Raw genomic sequence first — 19,343 nt, 5'->3', positions numbered from 1 at the left:
CGGAGAAGTCACGAGTTGAATACACTTTGGCTAAATCAAAAAATTTTTATTGATGTTCAAGAGATGTGTTTGGTGTCATTCTACACATCTCTTGTCCATCTTTTATTATTATTATTATTATTATTATTATTATTTTATTTAAAAAAGGAAATAATATGTAATACCAACATGATGGATTTCCAATCTCTTTGTATTAAGATGGACAAAAGATTGGTAAAAGACAAAAACGAATAATTTCTCCCAAGGCATATGCTATATAGGACATATATGGTCTCAACTCAACTAATGAATGGAGCATTCAACAAAGAAAAAAAGAAGAAGAAATGTATAAACAAAAAAGGAAAGTGATAAATAATTCAAAGTATTTGGGTTTTTCCCAAATCTAATTACACTTGCAAGAAACTTTTCTGAAATAAAATCTTAAAAAAGACCAATTACCATATCCCTACAACATGTGACTTCTTATCTCAGCACAACATATATATATATAATCAAATATATAAGATTTTTTTTTTCTTGTTTTATGTTCTCCAAACAAAAATTAAACAAATAATTCTATAAACACACAAAGCACTCTTCAAAGGGAGAAATTATATATTTTCCTTACAAATTCCATTCAAGTTTTGTGCAAAATACAAACCCTAGCTTAGAAAACTCTAGTGATTCTCAAAGGATATTCTCCACCACTCAAAAGACTGATAAGACTCACACATGAGCCACCACTTTCCACACACTAGTGGAGTTAGCTTGATTTTAAGCCATTTATTAGTTCTCCCTCCAACTTTAGAATTTTGTAAAAGACCCATCATTTTGGTGCCCGAGAGAAGAAAAAGTAAGATCCCATCATTTAGCTTTTGATTGCTGCTCACATGCCCAAACACCACACTAGAAAACTCCAACATGAGTTAAAATAAGCAGCCAAAAAGGCCTTAAAAATGAGCTCTCATCACGTGATATCTCTCACTCCCTCTCAGAAAAACACCATAAAAAAACAAACTCCTACAATCAATACATATATACACTTGTGATATGTCCGAATCTTTATGTTAATTCCTCTCTCCCTCTCCCTCTCCCTCTCCACCTCTCCTCCTACTTCTTTGTCAGGGTCCCCATCAATCACAAAGCCTGCTCTCCAAACTTTCTGTATTAGTCTTTACACAACCTAATATATATTCTTAGGTTGTCTGATACAGAAATCTATCAGCAGCTAGCTACAAGGAAGAAAAGGAAGCATGCTTTGGGAGGACATGATCATGTTCAATTTACGTCGTGCAACACGTAAGTAGTATATGTTATAGCTATTTCACATACAAAGAGACACATATAAGTCCCGCGCGCATGCATGGGCAGCTCGAATGGAAGCCTCAATGGTGTTATGCCTCGAGGTCTTGAGTTTGAGTTCGGACTTAAGTGATATTTGTGGTTTGCAAGCAATTGCAGATACTCGGAGCTTACTCTGTAGAGATGGGTCTGATGGGCCCTCCGTTAGAGAGATTCCGTGTTATGAGACATGTAAAAACTTATGGGGTTGTAAAGGAAACTTAAACAACCCCATAATTATATTTAGTTGGTGTTATGGCTAAAGCGTGTTAGTTCTACAATTTGAAAATGCAACACAAAGTATGGTTTAATTTTGTCATTTTAGTTTGTAGTGTTGATGGATTATGCAAAGATAATAACTCTTTAAGCCCACAAACACACTTTTTTGTGTGTTTTTTGGGTAAGTTTCATGTATTTTTAGCTTGCTCAAAATACGACATATATATATTCCAACTTCATTCTTGAATCAAGACTATTTTAGTTTTTTGAAACTTCAAAAACACCTCAATACCCTTAACTTGTCGAGTCGTGCTATTGGATTTGTAAGAGTACGTTGAACGGGGGGAGAATTAGTGGGGAGGAAAAGAATTATTTCTCTAACTTATCATGCCATTGGTTTTTTTTTTTTTTTTTTTTTGCATTGATTTATTCGCTGAAATTTACAGTTGTGTGCATATATATATATATGGCGTTCTAAATTCTTGAGCCACTCTCCACCAAATCAAACTCTACTTTCAGCAAAAATGTTGTCGATGCAAACTATGCAAGTGCAACAAACTCACCTAGGGTAGGGCTCAGAAAATAAAATAAAAAAATAAAAAATCAGCTAGATCCCGACATTTTTGCTTACATGGATAAATCATATGGGCTTGGGTGGATATTGAAAATACTTATAAATTAAATGTTCATGCTTATCTAGCGCTGATATCTATAAGCCGTTTCTAGAAGTACTCGCCTCTAGTATATACTTTATTGGACATTTTTATTTTGTGATTAATTTGAATAAAAATGTTTGGAGTACTGGATTTTTGCAATTTTTATAGTTAAATTTAATATTTAGTAGCTAATATAGATATGGTAAGTGCCACGTATATTGCCATAATTTGTAATATTCTTTACATCTGCATGGACAAATATGTATTTTCACATGGACCTAATCAGCATACAAGATATTCCTTCCAATATTCCTTGTTTTAAATGAGTGCATAGAAAAACCAGATCAAGATTGTCCCTGTAAAGTGGAGAAGGGATCTCAAATTGAAACCTATGTACAAATGAAAATTGCTGAGTCAGAGTGTACTAAGTTTTTTTCTCTTAGATTTCTAACAAAGTGTCCATATTATGGGAGATTCCAGCAATCTCAAGTAGTTTATGAACAAAAACCAAAAGGAGAGCAGCAAAACAGAGAGATCAGAAATTCATAATTACTCAAATACTAAGGAAATTGGACAATTAAGCTGCAGAATACATATGAACTATTTCATTGTAACAAATATGTTGTAGAGTGTACCCAATTTATCATTCCTAAGCTCCTAGCACCAAACAACCATGTTTATCTGCCTAAGAGTTACATTCCCTAGCAAAAACAAAGGCAAGCAAATACTAGTCAGCCACCCTTTGATAGTAAGCTCCAGTAATATGTTCTGCATAGAACAAGATAAAGTTACAGTTGGATTTTTCGTCGATGAAATTATTCATCACAGGTAAATTTCACACATAATCTTTATCACTGTAATCAAGTTTGATATTGGTAGTTATACATGAATCAAATAAAAGAAGTTATAGATCAACTAGCTTGTCTGTCATGGCCATGGACTATAGCACAGAAGTGAAACAAATTTGTGTATGGCTTTTGAAACCTGTTTCACGATGTTTGACAGAACTTAAGATTCTTCAATTTTGGACAGGATGGCCGCAGCTGGAATCACCCTGTCTTTGGGAGCATGTCAGCATGGTTGTGCCACTGGGGTTCCTTGTAATTATCTTACTACATCTTGCAGGAAAACTTTTGGGCCTAATTTTCAAACAGAGAGCAAGGGTTACAGATAGAGGCATAGACAAGTACCCCATCAGAATAAAAGTCAGCATTGCCTATAAGGCTAGCATAATTTGTACCAGTTTACTACTGGGGACTCATTTCTTAATGCTACTGGTGCTGCTAAATGGTATGAGAACTCAGTGCAACTCTAAGGCTTGGGCCTTTTCATCAGAAACCATGCAAGTGCTATCATGGGCAATTACACTGGTTGCAGTATACATGGTACCAAATAGAAAGTACATCAAGTTCCCCTGGATCCTAAGAGGATGGTGGCTTTGCAGCTTCTTGTTGTCCATTATCTGCATAGCTCTTGACACCCATTTTATAATGATAAACCATGGCAAGCTTGGCGCAAGAGATTTTGCAGACTTCCTTGGTCTGCTTGCATCCACATGCCTCATGGGCATTTCAATCAGAGGGAAGACAGACATTGTCTTCATTGCCCCAAGTGGCACTGTTGAGCCCCTTCTGAATGGAAAAACTGATAAAAATTTGGAATGCATTAGGGAATCTCTATACGGGAAAGCTACTCTTGTCCAACTAGTTACCTTCTCTTGGCTCAATCCCTTATTTGCTCTTGGGTTTAAGAAACCCCTTGAACCGGATGAAATTCCAGACGTTGATATTAAGGACTCTGCAGGATTTCTTTCCCACTCATTTGAAGAGAGCCTTCAACAAGTTAAGGAGAGAGATGGAACTACAAACCCATCCATCTACAAGGCAATCTACTTGTTTATCAGGAAGAAAGCAGCAATCAATGCATTTTTTGCAGTGGTTAGTGCTGTAGCATCATATGTTGGCCCATACCTCATAGACGACTTTGTAAATTTCCTGTCCCAGAAGAGCACCCGGAGTTTAGAGAGTGGCTACCTTCTTGCACTAGGCTTTCTAGGTGCCAAAATGGTTGAGACAGTAGCACAGAGGCAATGGATTTTCGGGGCACGCCAACTAGGCCTTCGCCTTAGAGCTGCTATGATATCTCGCATTTATAAAAAGGGTTTAGTCCTGTCATGCCGATCTCGCCAAAGCCACACTAGTGGAGAGATCATCAACTATATGAGTGTAGATATCCAAAGAATCACAGACTTCATCTGGTACTTAAATATAGTTTGGATGTTACCCATACAAATTTCCTTAGCCATCTACATTCTACATACAACTCTAGGTTTAGGTTCAATGGGTGCATTAGCCGCAACTTCAGTAGTTATGGCTTGCAATATACCCCTTACAAGGCTCCAAAAGAGATACCAATCTAAGATCATGGAAGCTAAGGACAATAGGATGAAAGCCACTTCAGAAGTTCTTCGAAACATGAAGACTCTTAAACTTCAAGCATGGGACAGTCAATTCCTTAACAGTTTAGAGAGCTTGAGGAAAATAGAGTATAGTTGGTTATGGAAATCACTAAGATTATCAGCATTGTCAGCTTTTATCTTCTGGGGATCACCTACATTAATTTCTGTGGTAACTTTTGGGACATGCATGCTAATGGGGATTGAACTCACAGCTGGGAGAGTCTTATCTGCTTTGGCCACCTTCCGAATGCTACAAGACCCTATATTCAGTCTGCCTGACTTACTCTCTGCAATTGCACAAGGAAAAGTCTCAGCAGATAGAATTGCTTCCTTCCTACAAGAAGAGGAAATTCAAAGCGACGCCATCAAGTATCTTCCAAGAGATCAAACAGAGTTTGACATCCAGATTGACAGTGGGAAATTCAGCTGGGATCCTGAGTCTAGAAATCCAACTCTTGAAGGAATACATTTAAAAGTCAAGAGGGGAATGAAGGTGGCAGTATGCGGGACTGTGGGATCAGGTAAGTCTAGCATGCTTTCATGCATTCTTGGAGAAATACAAAAGCTATCAGGGACAGTGGAGATCAGTGGTACAAAGGCTTATGTACCTCAATCTCCATGGATACTAACAGGAAATGTAAGGGAGAATATTCTCTTCGGGAATCAATATGATGGTTCTAAGTACGACAAAACAGTAAAAGCATGTGCTTTGGAAAAAGATTTTGAACTTTTCTCCTCTGGTGACCTAACAGAAATTGGAGAAAGAGGGATAAATATGAGTGGAGGCCAAAAGCAAAGGATACAGATTGCTCGTGCAGTTTACCAGGATGCTGATATATATCTACTTGATGACCCTTTCAGTGCTGTTGATGCTCATACTGGCACCCAAATTTTTGAGGTTAGTAGACCATGTCAGAAATTAAAGTATAGGGATGTCTCTCACATTTAGGTCCTATAACTAAACAGCTCAGCCACTCCTAGTATGAGGCAACATTTCAATAGAAATTGACTTTTTTTTTTTTTTTTTTTTTGTGGGTCAATAGAGATTGACATTTGTGTATTGTTTCATTTACCCTTTGCAGGAATGCCTGATGGGGATTCTTAAAGACAAGACTATACTTTTTGTTACCCACCAAGTTGAGTTTCTTCCAGCAGCAGACCTTATTCTGGTAAGCAAGACATAACAACTTCTCTCTCCATTCTTTAATCATTTAAGAAGAAAAAAGAATAGGATATTATATAGTAGTGACGTATTGAAAAAATTTCTAGGATAGTTTTGTGTGATTGAAAAAGGAAATGCTAAGAAAAAGAAGCATATGTCCTTACAGAGAGGAACCTAATGAAGAATTAATTTTATTTTGCTGAAGTACATATAAATCACAAGAATGTTAACTTGGGAGTTCGAAAATTTACAGAATTTGCTACAAAGCTTAGGATTGTGATTCATTGGACTGCATCTGACATAAATTTCAACAGGTGATGCAAAATGGAAGAATTTCACAAGCTGGACGATTCGAGGAACTTTTAAAGCAAAATATAGGATTTGAAGTTTTAGTTGGGGCTCATAGTGAAGCTCTAGAGTCCATCCTCACAGTAGGAAACTCAAGTAGAACATCTCCAAGTCCAACAGCTGATGATGAATCCAACATAGATTCAACTTTAAATGCAGAGCTTTTACACACGCAACATGACTCAGAGCATAATCTTTCTCTAGAAATAACAGAAAAAGCAGGCAAATTGGTCCAAGATGAAGAAAGAGAGAAAGGAAGCATTGGTAAAGAAGTTTACTGGTCTTATTTGACCACTGTGAAAGGTGGACTCCTAGTTCCATTCATCATTTTGGCACAGTCATCATTCCAAGTATTACAGATAGCAAGTAACTACTGGATGGCATGGGCTACTCCTCCCACAAGTGAGACTCAACCGAAAGTGGCGATGAACTTCGTATTGCTTGTTTATGTATTACTTGCCATTGGAAGTTCACTTTGCGTGCTGGTGCGAGCCACGCTAGTAGCACTAGCAGGACTTTGGACATCACAAAAGCTTTTCACCAAAATGCTGCGTAGTGTGGTCCGGGCACCAATGGCATTTTTTGATTCAACCCCATTTGGAAGAATCTTAAACCGGGTAACTTATACTTTGACACAGTTTATGTTGATTTTAGTTGAATGTATGTATTATGCTGAGTCTATGCCATTAGTAAGTGTACTATCATTTTCTTACTAAAAACTAATAATAATAACAGTAGGATGTTAGAAGAAGAAGAAACAGCTTAAAACGATAAGGGGAATTAAAAGAAAAAAGAAGAGAAAGTTAGATGAAAATTGCAGCTACATTACTGTCAGTAAGTAATTACTTGATCGTGTATGCATTCATGTATTTCTAGTTACCTGAATGTTTATAAAATCAAGACAAAAACAAATTACATTATCAACTAACTAATAACTTGCAAGGGTTATATACTGTTAGAGTAATGATTAAAAGATTAAATTTATCTTTTTCTATCAGCTAAAGCTTTTGGGATAACTGATAATTTAACATGGTATCAGAGCCAAAGGTTATGGGATCAAACCTTGACTCCGTCAATTCATCTCCATTTAAATTAAAGATTCCACGTGCTGGGCCTCACCCATTAAAAAGGAGTTTGAGCCTACACATGAAAGAGAGTGTTAGAGTAATGATTAAATGACTAAATTTACCTCTTCCTATCAGTTTAAGCATTTGGGATAATTGGTAATTTAACATATACAACATCCAAATAAGGAAATTCAAACAAGTTCAAATCAATTAAAATTCAATATGCTGTTATCAAAATAAAATAAAATAAATAATATGTAAAATTTTAGAGGATAAGGAATCATGGAAATGAATGTGAAGGGAAGAACCTATTGACAATAAAGCAAAGACAACTCTCAGAATATGGAACTCCTTTCATAGCTATTATCCGCTGAACAAGAAATTTCAAACAGGCTATCAAATCAAAGAGGGGAAACCGTTCTTGTTGCAAAATGGTATGCTGTTTCTCGCCAAAAGCGTCCGACCGGCACATCCCAACATAACATAAGAAGGAAATTTCCAGAGAATCCTCCAACTCCAGTGAGACTACCCCATGAAAAAAATAAAAAAATAAAAAGATGTGAATTACGAGAAGCTCAAATAGTGTGATACCAAAATGACTTTCCTTTAGACAAAACATACAATCATAAGTCAAAGTTTTGACTTGTGGCTTCAAAACCAGATGTAAGAAAATAATAGCTTCCGATTAGTGATATAACTTCAATCTAGTGATATTTTTCAAGAAAACTAACAGCCTAAGGTTACATCACTTGCAGGCATCTACAGATCAAAGTGTGCTAGACTTGGAACTGGCAGGAAGAGTAGGTTGGTGTGCCTTCTCAATAATTCAGATTCTAGGGACTATTGCAGTGATGTCACAAGTGGCATGGGAAGTATTTGTCATTTTCATTCCAGTAACTGCAATCTGCATATGGTACCAAGTAAGAGACTTCTTTCATCTTCTATATATACTGGATATGATTACTTAATGTGTGGGGAGCATGACAAGGGCAATAACAATTTTGACTTCTAAAGCAATTGAATACTATCATATTAACAAGAACTGTGTTGCCAACAGAAAAACTAAAAATAAAATCACAAAATGGATTCACTTCTAACATTATGAAAAGCATAATTAGGTGAGATTATTATTAAGTAGCTTCAGAATGGCCCCTCTCTCTCTCTATCCCGGAGCTGATCAATTATTAATTGTGGTTATTCCAGCAATATTACATACCAACAGCAAGAGAACTGGCCCGCTTATCAGGTATTGAACGAGCACCAATCCTCCATCACTTTGCAGAATCACTAGCAGGAGCAGCAACAATCCGTGCTTTTGATCAAGGAGACCGTTTCATTGATGGGAACCTCGGTCTTGTTGACAACCACTCAAGGCCATGGTTTCATAATGTGTCAGCAATGGAATGGCTTTCTTTTAGACTCAATTTGCTATCCAACTTTGTGTTTGCCTTCTCATTGGTTTTACTAGTCACCCTCCCTGAAGGAGTTATCAATCCAAGTGAGTATCACTAGTCATTTCAGAAACAATGCACTATTATTTCCATGAATGTAACATTTGTTAAAAAATTATTTGCTACCTTTGAATTGGGGGGTTGAAAATCTCCGAGGAAAAATTAGGATTTGGTACTGTTAGAAGAATGTAGAAGAATGTGTTAGAAGAATGTAGAAGAATGTATTAGGGTATGAGGGCAATTTGGTCATTTATGTATTCTCAAAGCTTATATATAATATGTGTGAGGTAGGCTATGCATCTTTGAATAGCCTCCTCTTTTCTCTATACTTTAAAACCTCTCAACATGGTATCAGAGCCTAGGGTTTATACCTTTTCCTGATATCTTATTCTTCTCTCCCAAATCTTTTTTTTCTTTCTTTTATTTTAATCGTTTTTTTTTTCCCGGTTCTCTTCCTTTTTTTTCTCTCCCATTTATATTGCTACTGATTGAACTTAGTTGACGTGCTGGGCTTCACGCCCGTGGTGGAAGATGGCGCTAGGTTCCCCATCGCCGATGGTATGAACCGCCGTCATCTCCATGGGCCTTAAGTCGTCGTCGATGATCGGTTGGTGCTGTCTGTGGTGATTACCGCTCTCTGCGGTGGCCGGAGGTGTGTTTGTCGTCGTTGGTTGTTTTTCCGGCACGATCTGGGTGTCGCCGGCACGGTTTGGGTGTTGCCGGCACGGTTTGGTGTCGTTGGTTGTTTTCCGGCACGATCTGGGTGTCGCCGGCACGGTTTGGGTGTCGCCGGCACGGTTTGGTTGTCGTCGGCGAGATCTGGTTGTCTCCGGCGCAGTTCCGGCAAGGTCTGGCTGTCTCCAGCGACTTTCCGGCGATGTCTGGCAGTTTCCGGCGTGGTTCCAGCAGTTTTCACAGACGACGAGTGGGTGTTTGGCTCCGGGTTCCTGCTGTCGCTTATTCGGGATAAGGATATCCCAAACTTCAACCGGGATAAGGCTATCCGGGTTTCTGGTTCTCCACTGTCCAGACCGGTTCAGCCAATTTCCGGCCGGTTCAGCCCATTTTCCGGCCGGTTCAGTCCATTTTCCGGCCGGTTCAAGCCGGTTCAGGTCAGTTTTTGCTAATTTCTCTCGGTTTCTTCCGATTCACTATGGTTTAGACCTGTTTTTGCTCAACTTCAGTCCGGTTCAGGTCAGTTTTTGACGTATTTTATCGATTCTACCATGGTTTGAGTTGTTTTTTGGTTGGCATTCATCATTGTCAGCAAGCTTTGCTTTGAGTTGGGGCTGTTTTGTGTGGATTTTTTTTTGGTAGTTCGCTGGTTGGTGGACTTGTGTAGTTGTTTGCATTTGGTTAGTGCATTATCATGGCTCCTCCTTCCGATTTAATTAATTCTGCCTCTATGGGTCCGGCTACTATGACACTTGTGAAACTTAATGGCAAAAATTATAGTTATTGGTCACGATCTGTGGAAGTATACTTGAGAGGAAAAGGTCTGTATTCTCACTTCGAATATGAGCAATCTCCGGAAGATGACTCCAAAGGCCTTTGGGACCAGGCCGATAATCAGATTATATCTCTTATGTTGAATAGTATTGAACCTCACATTGGATCCTCATGTCTCTATCTTCCTGCTGCTAAAGCAATTTGGGATCATCTCCGACATATGTACTCTGGCGCTGGGAATATCACTCGAGTTTATGAGGTGTGTCAACGATATTTTGGACTAGAACAAGGTACTCAATCTTTAGATGAGTACTACAATCAGGTTGTGACCGTCTGTCGGGAAAGAGACATGTATCAGCCACTCTCCACTGACTTGCAGAAAATGGAGAAGCAACGTCAAGATGTGGATGTGGTTCGATTTCTTCTCGGCTTGAAACCTGAGTATGAGTCTGTTCGTGCGCAGATTTTGGGAGGTTCTGATCTCCCATTGCTTTCTGAGGTTTTTTCTCGGGTTCAGCGTGCTACTATTTCTGATCATGGTTCTTTGTTGAGCATGGAACGTACTGGTGATCGTGCTGCATTTATTGCTGCCCGTGGTAGTTATGGTGGTTCCCGTGGGGGGCGTGGCAGTCGAGGTGGTCGTGGTTTTCGTGGTGGCCGTGATTTCCGGGGAGGTGGTCGCATTGGAGGTCGTGGGCCTCGCAAATGCACTCATTGTGGCCGTACCAATCATTCTGTGGAGTTTTGTTGGGACTTACATGGCACACCATCTGGGTTTGCCAATCAGGTTACTTCTCATGAGGGTTCTCTAGCCCCGGCTGGACCCCTTGGTACTCCAAGCTCACCCCTTGAGAATGATCTCATCTCCATCCCGAAAGATGAGTATGCTCAGTTCTTAGCCCATAAGCAGGCCTCTTCCTCTTCCACTGCTACTCTTGCTCAGTCAGGTACTGCATCTCACTGTCTTTTATCCTCCACTAGCAACCCGTGGGTTATCGATTCTGGCGCCAATGAACATATGACTGGTTCGTCTACTTTTCTCTCTAATTATCATCCTGTTGCATCACCTAGAAGTGTCACCCTAGCTAATGGTTCCCTATCCAAAGTGGTTGGTTTAGGCACTACCCATCTGAGTCCTGACATTGAGTTGTTATCTGTTTTACATGTCCCTGGCTTTCCTTTTAATTTGTTATCTATTAGTCAAATCACAAAATCCCTTAACTGTTCAGTTAGTTTTTATCCTTCTCTATGCATTTTTCAGGATCTCAAGACGAGGAGGATGATTGGTATGGGGCATGAAGTTGATGGCCTCTATTATCTCGATCTAGCACCCACAATTTCCTCTCATGCGTTGCAGTCGTCGGCCTCCGCTCTTCAGTGGCATTGTCGTCTTGGTCATCCTTCCCTTTCTACATTGAAGCATCAAGTCCCCAGTCTTCGTCATGAGACGTCTGTGCCTTGCGAAGCTTGTCAGCTTAGCAAGCATCATCGTGTCTCGTTTCCGTCTCGTGTTGTTAATAGGGTTTCTAGTGCTTTTGAGTTAGTTCATTCTGATGTATGGGGTCCAATTAATATCGCAGCCAATAAATTTCACTATTTTGTGACCTTTGTGGATGATTTTTCCCGTATGACATGGTTATTTTTAATGAAAAATCGTTCAGAGTTATTTTCTATTTTCCAACTTTTTCGCACTATGATTAAGACTCAATTTGCTCAGAAAATCCGTATTTTGCGTTCGGATAATGCTAAAGAATATACATCTCATTCATTTGCCTCTTATTTGTCTGATAAAGGCATTATCCATCAAACATCCTGTGCTCACACTCCACAACAAAATGGTGTGGCTGAACGCAAAAATCGTCATTTATTAGAAATCGCACGTTGTCTCTTAATTCATATGCATGTTCCCAAACAATTTTGGAGTGATGCTGTCCTCACCGCTTGTTATTTAATTAATAGGATGTCCTCCTCGGTCTTAGATGGTACCTCTCCTCATTCTCTTTTATATCCTTCTTCCTCCCCATTCTCCTTGCCATTGAAGGTTTTTGGGTGTGTTTGCTATGTTCATAATTTGGGTCCCGGATTTGATAAGCTTGATCCTCGTGCTACTAAATGTGTCTTCCTTGGGTATTCCACAACCCAAAAGGGATACCGTTGCTATAGTCCGGTTCTTCGACGCTACTTCACTAGTGCCGATATCACATTTGTTGAGTCTCTCCCCTATTTTTCCGCTACTACCTCTTTGGGTGACCCTTCCCTTGAGCCTGATGTCGAGTCTCTTCCGCTGCCTATTCCTCTTCTCTCTGTGCCAGTCTCTCCTTCTCCTCCGGTCTCGCTACCTCACCACCAACCTGCTCCACTCCAAGTCTATCAACGCCGACTTCGACCATCAGCTCCTGCACCGCCATCATCATCCTTATCGTCTCCAGATCCGCTGCCTCCACATCCATCCGACCACTTGCCTATTGCCCTACGGAAAGGTACACGTTCTTGCACTACCCAACATCCTATTAGTCAGTTTGTCTCCACTCGTTCTCTATCCCCTACATTTTCTTGCTTTATTTCCCATCTCTCTACTGTTTCTATTCCTAAGACAGTGCAGGCTGCAATATCTGACTCTGGTTGGAGGCAAGCTATGGAATTGGAAATGAAGGCCTTGCATCACAATGGGACATGGGAGCTTGTTCCCTTACCACCTAATAAGAAAACTGTGGGTTGCAAATGGGTCTACACAGTTAAGTTTCATCCTGATGGTTCGGTTGAAAGATTGAAAGCTCGGTTGGTTGCTAAGGGCTATACGCAAACGTATGGTATTGATTATGATGACACTTTTTCTCCTGTTGCCAAAATTTCATCTATTCGTGTTCTTATTTCCATGGCTACTAATCTTGATTGGCCCTTGTTCCAATTGGATGTCAAAAATGCCTTTCTCCATGGGGATTTAAGTGAAGAAGTTTATATGGAGCAACCACCTGGGTTTGTCGCTCAGGGGGAGTCTCAGGGCTATGTCTGTAAATTAAGAAAGGCATTGTATGGTCTCAAGCAATCACCGCGGGCATGGTTTGGAAAGTTCTCTGAAGCGGTATTGAAGTTTGGTCTACAGAGATGTCAGACAGATCATTCAGTATTCCACTTACATACTAGTGCTGGCTATATTCTCCTTGTGGTATATGTAGATGACATTGTCATTACTGGGGATGATTCAGGAGGCATTGCCCGATTAAAACAATTCCTACAGGATCAATTTCATACAAAGGATTTGGGCAAACTTCGATATTTTCTAGGCATTGAAGTTGCTAGATCTCAAACAGGTATCAACTTGTCCCAGAGAAAGTATGCACTTGACTTATTAGAAGAGACAGGTCTTTTGGGTTCTCGGCCAGTTGATGTTCCAATGGATCCAAATAAGAAATTACTAAAGGATGAAGGTGAATTATTTGAAGATCCCGGCAGATACCGTCGTCTAGTTGGGAAGTTGAACTATCTTACTATCACCAGGCCAGATATTTCATATGCTGTTAGTGTTGTCAGTCAATTCTTGGAGGCTCCTCGGGTTTCACATTGGGAAGCTGTTACTCGGATTATTCGTTATGTAAAGAGACAACCTGGTCTAGGAATATTGTATAGACCAAATGGACATCTCAGGGTAGAAGGTTTTACTGATGCAGATTGGGCAGGTTCTCCTTCAGATAGACGGTCTACTACAGGGTATTGCACATTCTTTGGTGGTAATCTTGTAACTTGGAAGAGTAAGAAACAGACTGTGGTGGCACGATCTAGTGCTGAAGCAGAGTACAGGGCAATGGCTCATACGACTACTGAGTTGACATGGTTACAACATTTCCTTCAGGAGATCGGCTTCTCGACTACTACTCCTATCCCATTATCTTGTGATAACCAGGCTGCCATACATATTGCATCTAACCCGGTTTTTCATGAAAGGACTAAATACATTGAGGTTGATTGTCATTTCATCCGAGACAAGATACTCAATGGAAACATATCTACAGTATTTGTGAAGTCTGGAGACCAATTAGCTGATATGTTTACAAAGTCTTTATGTCGTAACCGGTTAGAGTTTATTTGTTCCAAGCTGGGCTTATATGATATATATGCTCCAGCTTGAGGGGGAGTGTTAGAAGAATGTAGAAGAATGTGTTAGAAGAATGTAGAAGAATGTATTAGGGTATGAGGGCAATTTGGTCATTTATGTATTCTCAAAGCTTATATATAATATGTGTGAGGTAGGCTATGCATCTTTGAATAGCCTCCTCTTTTCTCTATACTTTAAAACCTCTCAACAGGTACCAACATAACAAAAATGCATTGCAACAAATACTCAGTCAGTGACCTATTTTCTTGCAAGTAAATAGAGTTTCTTTAAAAAATATAAAAATAAAAATATAATGAGAAAACTTATCTGGAATTGTGCTTTGTAACAGGCATTGCAGGGTTGGCAGTAACATATGGAATCAATTTGAACGTTTTGCAAGCTTCAGTTATATGGAACATATGCAATGCAGAAAATAAGATGATATCAGTTGAAAGAATTCTTCAGTACTCAAATATAAAAAGTGAAGCACCACTTGTGATTGAAGAGAGCAGACCACCAAACAACTGGCCAGAAGTTGGAACAATTTGCTTTAAAAATTTGCAGGTAAGCCTCTAAAGTAGAGTTAAAACCACAACAAAATATGTTCAAAATCTTCAACATTGATTTAAATATCAATTTATTTTTGTGATCCATCTATAGTAAGCACAATTCCAAGAAGTAACAGCATGGTTGTGTGTCAAATCCAGTTTAACAAAAATCCACAATTTATCCTACTAAGTTGTTGCCTTACATTTTTTTTCCTGAGCAGTTGTTACCTTAATTTACTTATACATACAAGTGGCTTGACTGTCTTGCAGATCCGCTACGCTGAACATCTTCCATCTGTCCTAAAAAACATTAGCTGTACATTTCCAGGAAGGAAGAAAGTTGGTGTTGTAGGAAGGACAGGAAGTGGGAAATCAACCCTCATACAAGCTATTTTCAGGATTGTTGAACCCAGAGAGGGAAGCATCATCATCGATGATGTGGACATTTGCAAAATAGGCCTTCACGACTTAAGATCAAGGCTTAGCATCATACCACAGGACCCAGCAATGTTTGAGGGAACAATTAGAGCAAACCTTGACCCTCTACAACAATATTCTGACAGTGAAATATGGGAGGTAATATTCTTGTGAAATGACAAACTGCAAACTGAAATGTAGAAGGTAATAGGTTCTATCCTATCAATACCAAGAATCTAACCTCATTCAAGAGGTGGTAGATTATGCGTTGCACATTTAAAAAAAAAAAAATGCAAATTTTCAATAACAAGTTACAAATGATCTTATATAATTTGTAAAATAAGTGTAAATATACTTAACAGAAGGGAGTCATCATTATCAATGTTTCTATCTGACATCATGCTAATTGGAAAAAATTATAAACTTCACAGGCTCTAGATAAATGTCAACTAGTTCATCTAGTGCGTGCTAAGGAAGAGAAGTTGGATTCCACAGGTCAGGTTCATCAACTTGGACTATTGGATATTGTTGATTGTATGCCCTTCTTTTTTTTTCTTTTTTTTTTTTTTTGAGACTCTCTGTAATATGCATGTCTATTAACAGTGGTTGAAAATGGAGAAAATTGGAGTGTGGGCCAAAGACAGTTATTTTGTCTTGGAAGAGCCTTGCTGAAGAAGAGTAGCATTCTTGTGCTGGATGAAGCGACGGCATCTGTTGATTCTGCAACTGATGGAGTGATACAAAAGATCATTAGTCAAGAGTTCAAAAATCAGACAGTTGTCACTATAGCTCACAGAATCCACACAGTTATAGATAGCGATCTCGTTTTGGTCCTCAGCGAAGGCAAGTATAATTCATGAACATATATATTGACATACACACTAAAGTATATATCATGAAAATATTGAACAAGAGTTTAAAGGGCTTTTGATTGAACAGGAAGAATTGCAGAATATGACACTCCAGGAAAGCTACTGAAACGACCGGATTCTTTCTTCTCTAAACTCATTCAGGAGTACTCCTCAAGATCACAAAGTTTCAACAGCTTAGCTAATAGACATGATTAGCTCTCACTTCAAAGAATGAAAGAATCTCCGGATATTAAATTTGGTGGAGCAAGAGAGATCAAAAAGGGGTAAAAGCAACAAGCATAAGACTAAGATCACCTTGAGAAATCCTTGAATGTTTCTCTCGTCCACGAGTCAGGAGAGAAGAATGACTTCCTTAGGTGTAGCAATTCCTTTTCTAGTGTAGCATTTAAGATTGTTTCAGTTAATAAAAGGGTACCAATAATTTTTTTATGCCAATTTATGTTCAAATGGATGCTTCAAAAAATGTGGAAACTATGTGCATGCTGATTCCAAGAAAAACTTATTTCATGCAGATAACATGTTTGTCAACTTTGTATTGAGCCTTCAAGAATAATTTTCTCATGACTTGACAAAACAAAACATATCCATTTTCTTTCTTTTTCATCAATTTTTCCTGCCAACCAATCAAATTGCAGAAGAAACATCCTCACAACACAAGTGATCACTACACTGTCAATAAGGGAAAGGAATCCCCCACTGCATGCCCTTATTTAAGACAAACCAAAATTCCCAAATATTTGTTTATGATAAAATGCAAAGATTGGTATATCAAATTACTGACAATTACTTACAAAAAACTAAAAAATAAAAAATTTATTGACAATTGAAGTAAGAACCTGAAGAGTGACGTCACCTGCTCTTCTCCTCCTTTCCTTGAAGTGCACTGCACAAATAATATGAAGAAATCAAGAGATGGAAATAGAAATAGCAGTATATGCTCATTAACACTACAATCCTATCTGGCTTTTGTCTCAACAACGCTACGACAGCCCGTCTAAGACATTGCTTAAATGACTTTGTCGTTTAATGACCTGCATATAACCAAAACACAGAGTCCATAGCTGCTGTGCTTCGGAGTTGGCATTGATAGAATGGCAGTGAGAGCGACGAGCGATGTCCGCGACTGGGGTAGAGTACATGGCAGCGGCTGAAGCTGCAAAGGAAGCTTTGTAGCTCGCAGGGTTAGTCAAAGAGTTAGGTATTCAGAAAGGTGGAGTTTTATTGCATTGTGGTAGCCAGAGTGCCATTTATTTGGCAAAGAACCAGGTGTATCATACGAGAACTAAGCACATTGATGTAAGGTTTCACAAGATCAGAGAATTAGTTGCTACAAGTGAATTGTTACTTGAGAAGATCCACACTTCTGAGAATGCAACGGGCATGTTAACGAAGCCTATTATTGCATATAAGTTCAAACATTGCTTGGACTTGACAAATGTCTCTAGGTGCGTGTTAGAGAGGAGAAGAGAGTGTTGTAATATTTGTTACAAATATTCATTTTTCAGTCATTTGAAAATATTTTATCATTTGATATTATCTTCATAAGTTTTTATGAGAAATAAAAATCAGCTTTAACCATTTTGGTTTATAACCGTTTATATTTATTACTTGGTTATGAGATATAACTTTTATGACCGTTTGTATTTATTACTTGGTTATGAGTTATTAAATAAAAATTAGTTTTAATTGATTTTTACCGTTTTGACCATTAGTCTTTAACAAGTTTTATTGTAGTTTGACCATTTGATTATTAACAAATGTTTTACCGTTTTTGGTGTTATGACCATTTGGTCATTAATTATATAAAGAAATAAAACATCTCCAATCCTTTGGTAGAGTGAGTTTGCAACAAAAAAAGAAAGAAAGGCAAACTCATTTTCTTTATAAAAGAGTTTTATCCTATTCTACAAGACCAATTGCATAGAATTCTATTCTATTCAATTTCAATTTTCTTTTTGCGGTTTTTTATCAAGAAATCAAAGGGTTGTTCTATTAGTCTTTGTTATTGGAAGTGCGTTCTTAACGAAGGTAGACGCTATAGTCTAATCTTGAGAGGTTGCGTGTCAAACGATCCAATCGCACCGAGTTATACACTCCGGGAGACACGAATCAACTTTTAAGGACAACGTTCTTGCGTGATTCTATAACATTGTGAGATATTTCCATACTTTACTTTTCATCTCTTGTATTTTATTTATTTTATTGTTAATTTTCATATTGTAATTATTTTATATCAATGAGAATTTGTGCACCATCTAAATTTATTTCTAGCAAAGAGAGGTGGCAGTATCCCAAAACCTATCAGTTCTAGGTGAATCCAAATTATTATCTTCGAAGAGGTGAATACTTGCCAAGGTGGAGATTGTTGGAACTGATGGCTTATATTAATACCAGCGGAAGGCCAAGTAGACGGGAGCGGAGTGAACGTCGCGTGGAGCGGGGTATTTTGGGGATTTCCTTAATACGTCCATACAAGTAGAATTTATGGTTTTCCTTCATATATGTTATGATGCAATCTTGAATCATTAAAAGTAAAATATAGACGCCTCTCTATGAATGTAGGCAAATTGCCGAACCACGTTAAATCTATGTTTTCAACTCTCTCTTAATCTCTCTATTTTCGATTCTATATTGTTTATCAATTATTGTACACGGTAACAACACCCTTTATGATAACAACGCGTTTTAAAACCGTAAATGTCATGATCCTATCAGAACTCCGCAGTTAAACGAGATTATATGAGAGTAATATCAAGTTGGGGGAGCAAAAAAGGGACAATATTATGTTTCAATGGGGGTGGGGGGTGAGGTGTTACAGATTCCTTGTGATTAAGGAAACAGATTTAAGGAGTTGTTTGGGAAGCAAGACATGGTAGGCTGATTTAAATGAGGAGGGACAGTAATTATCTACCAAACCATCCAATTAGTTTTTCGACGTAGGTTTGAAACTGCATACAATCATACATATATTTTAACCGGTTTTTTAAGAATGAACCGGTTTTTCAATAGTGAACTGATCATTAAATTTGCTTAATTATAAAGACATTTAATTATATTTCAATAATTTTCCTTATATGTGATTTCGTTAAATTCAAACATTTAATGCATAATATTAAGTATTATTAATGTCCAAATAGGAAGCAAATAATACAAATCAAATTATTATGTATTAATACTTTTAGTCACTTTAATATTTTTAATTCAAATTTAGAAAAGTATACTTTCTACATATACCTTTTTCTTTTTTTTCCTTTTCTTTTTTCTACATATACTTATTTTTAAT

At 38.1% G+C, this 19,343-nt stretch overlaps 1 protein-coding gene across 1 annotated transcript; it reads left to right on the top strand.

The window, feature by feature from the left end:
* The first annotated feature begins 1,192 nt into the window (after positions 1-1,192).
* Positions 1,193-16,495, top strand: LOC132178785 (putative ABC transporter C family member 15). Its single transcript, XM_088513251.1, has 11 exons — positions 1,193-1,278; positions 3,228-5,551; positions 5,736-5,822; positions 6,130-6,780; positions 7,986-8,150; positions 8,434-8,728; positions 14,573-14,787; positions 15,042-15,347; positions 15,620-15,683; positions 15,792-16,031; positions 16,128-16,495. The coding sequence occupies exons 1-11, from the start codon at positions 1,233-1,235 to the stop codon at positions 16,253-16,255; spliced, it is 4,521 nt and encodes a 1,506-aa protein (XP_088369377.1). The 5' UTR covers positions 1,193-1,232; the 3' UTR covers positions 16,256-16,495.
* Positions 16,496-19,343: the final 2,848 nt, after the last annotated feature.

This window comes from Corylus avellana, chromosome 2 (assembly GCF_965113065.1).
Source record: "Corylus avellana chromosome 2, dhCorAvel1.hap1.2, whole genome shotgun sequence".
Lineage (NCBI taxonomy): Eukaryota > Viridiplantae > Streptophyta > Magnoliopsida > Fagales > Betulaceae > Corylus > Corylus avellana.
The sequence above is the reverse complement of the archived record's forward strand: the minus strand, read 5'-3'. Positions and strand labels throughout refer to the sequence as shown.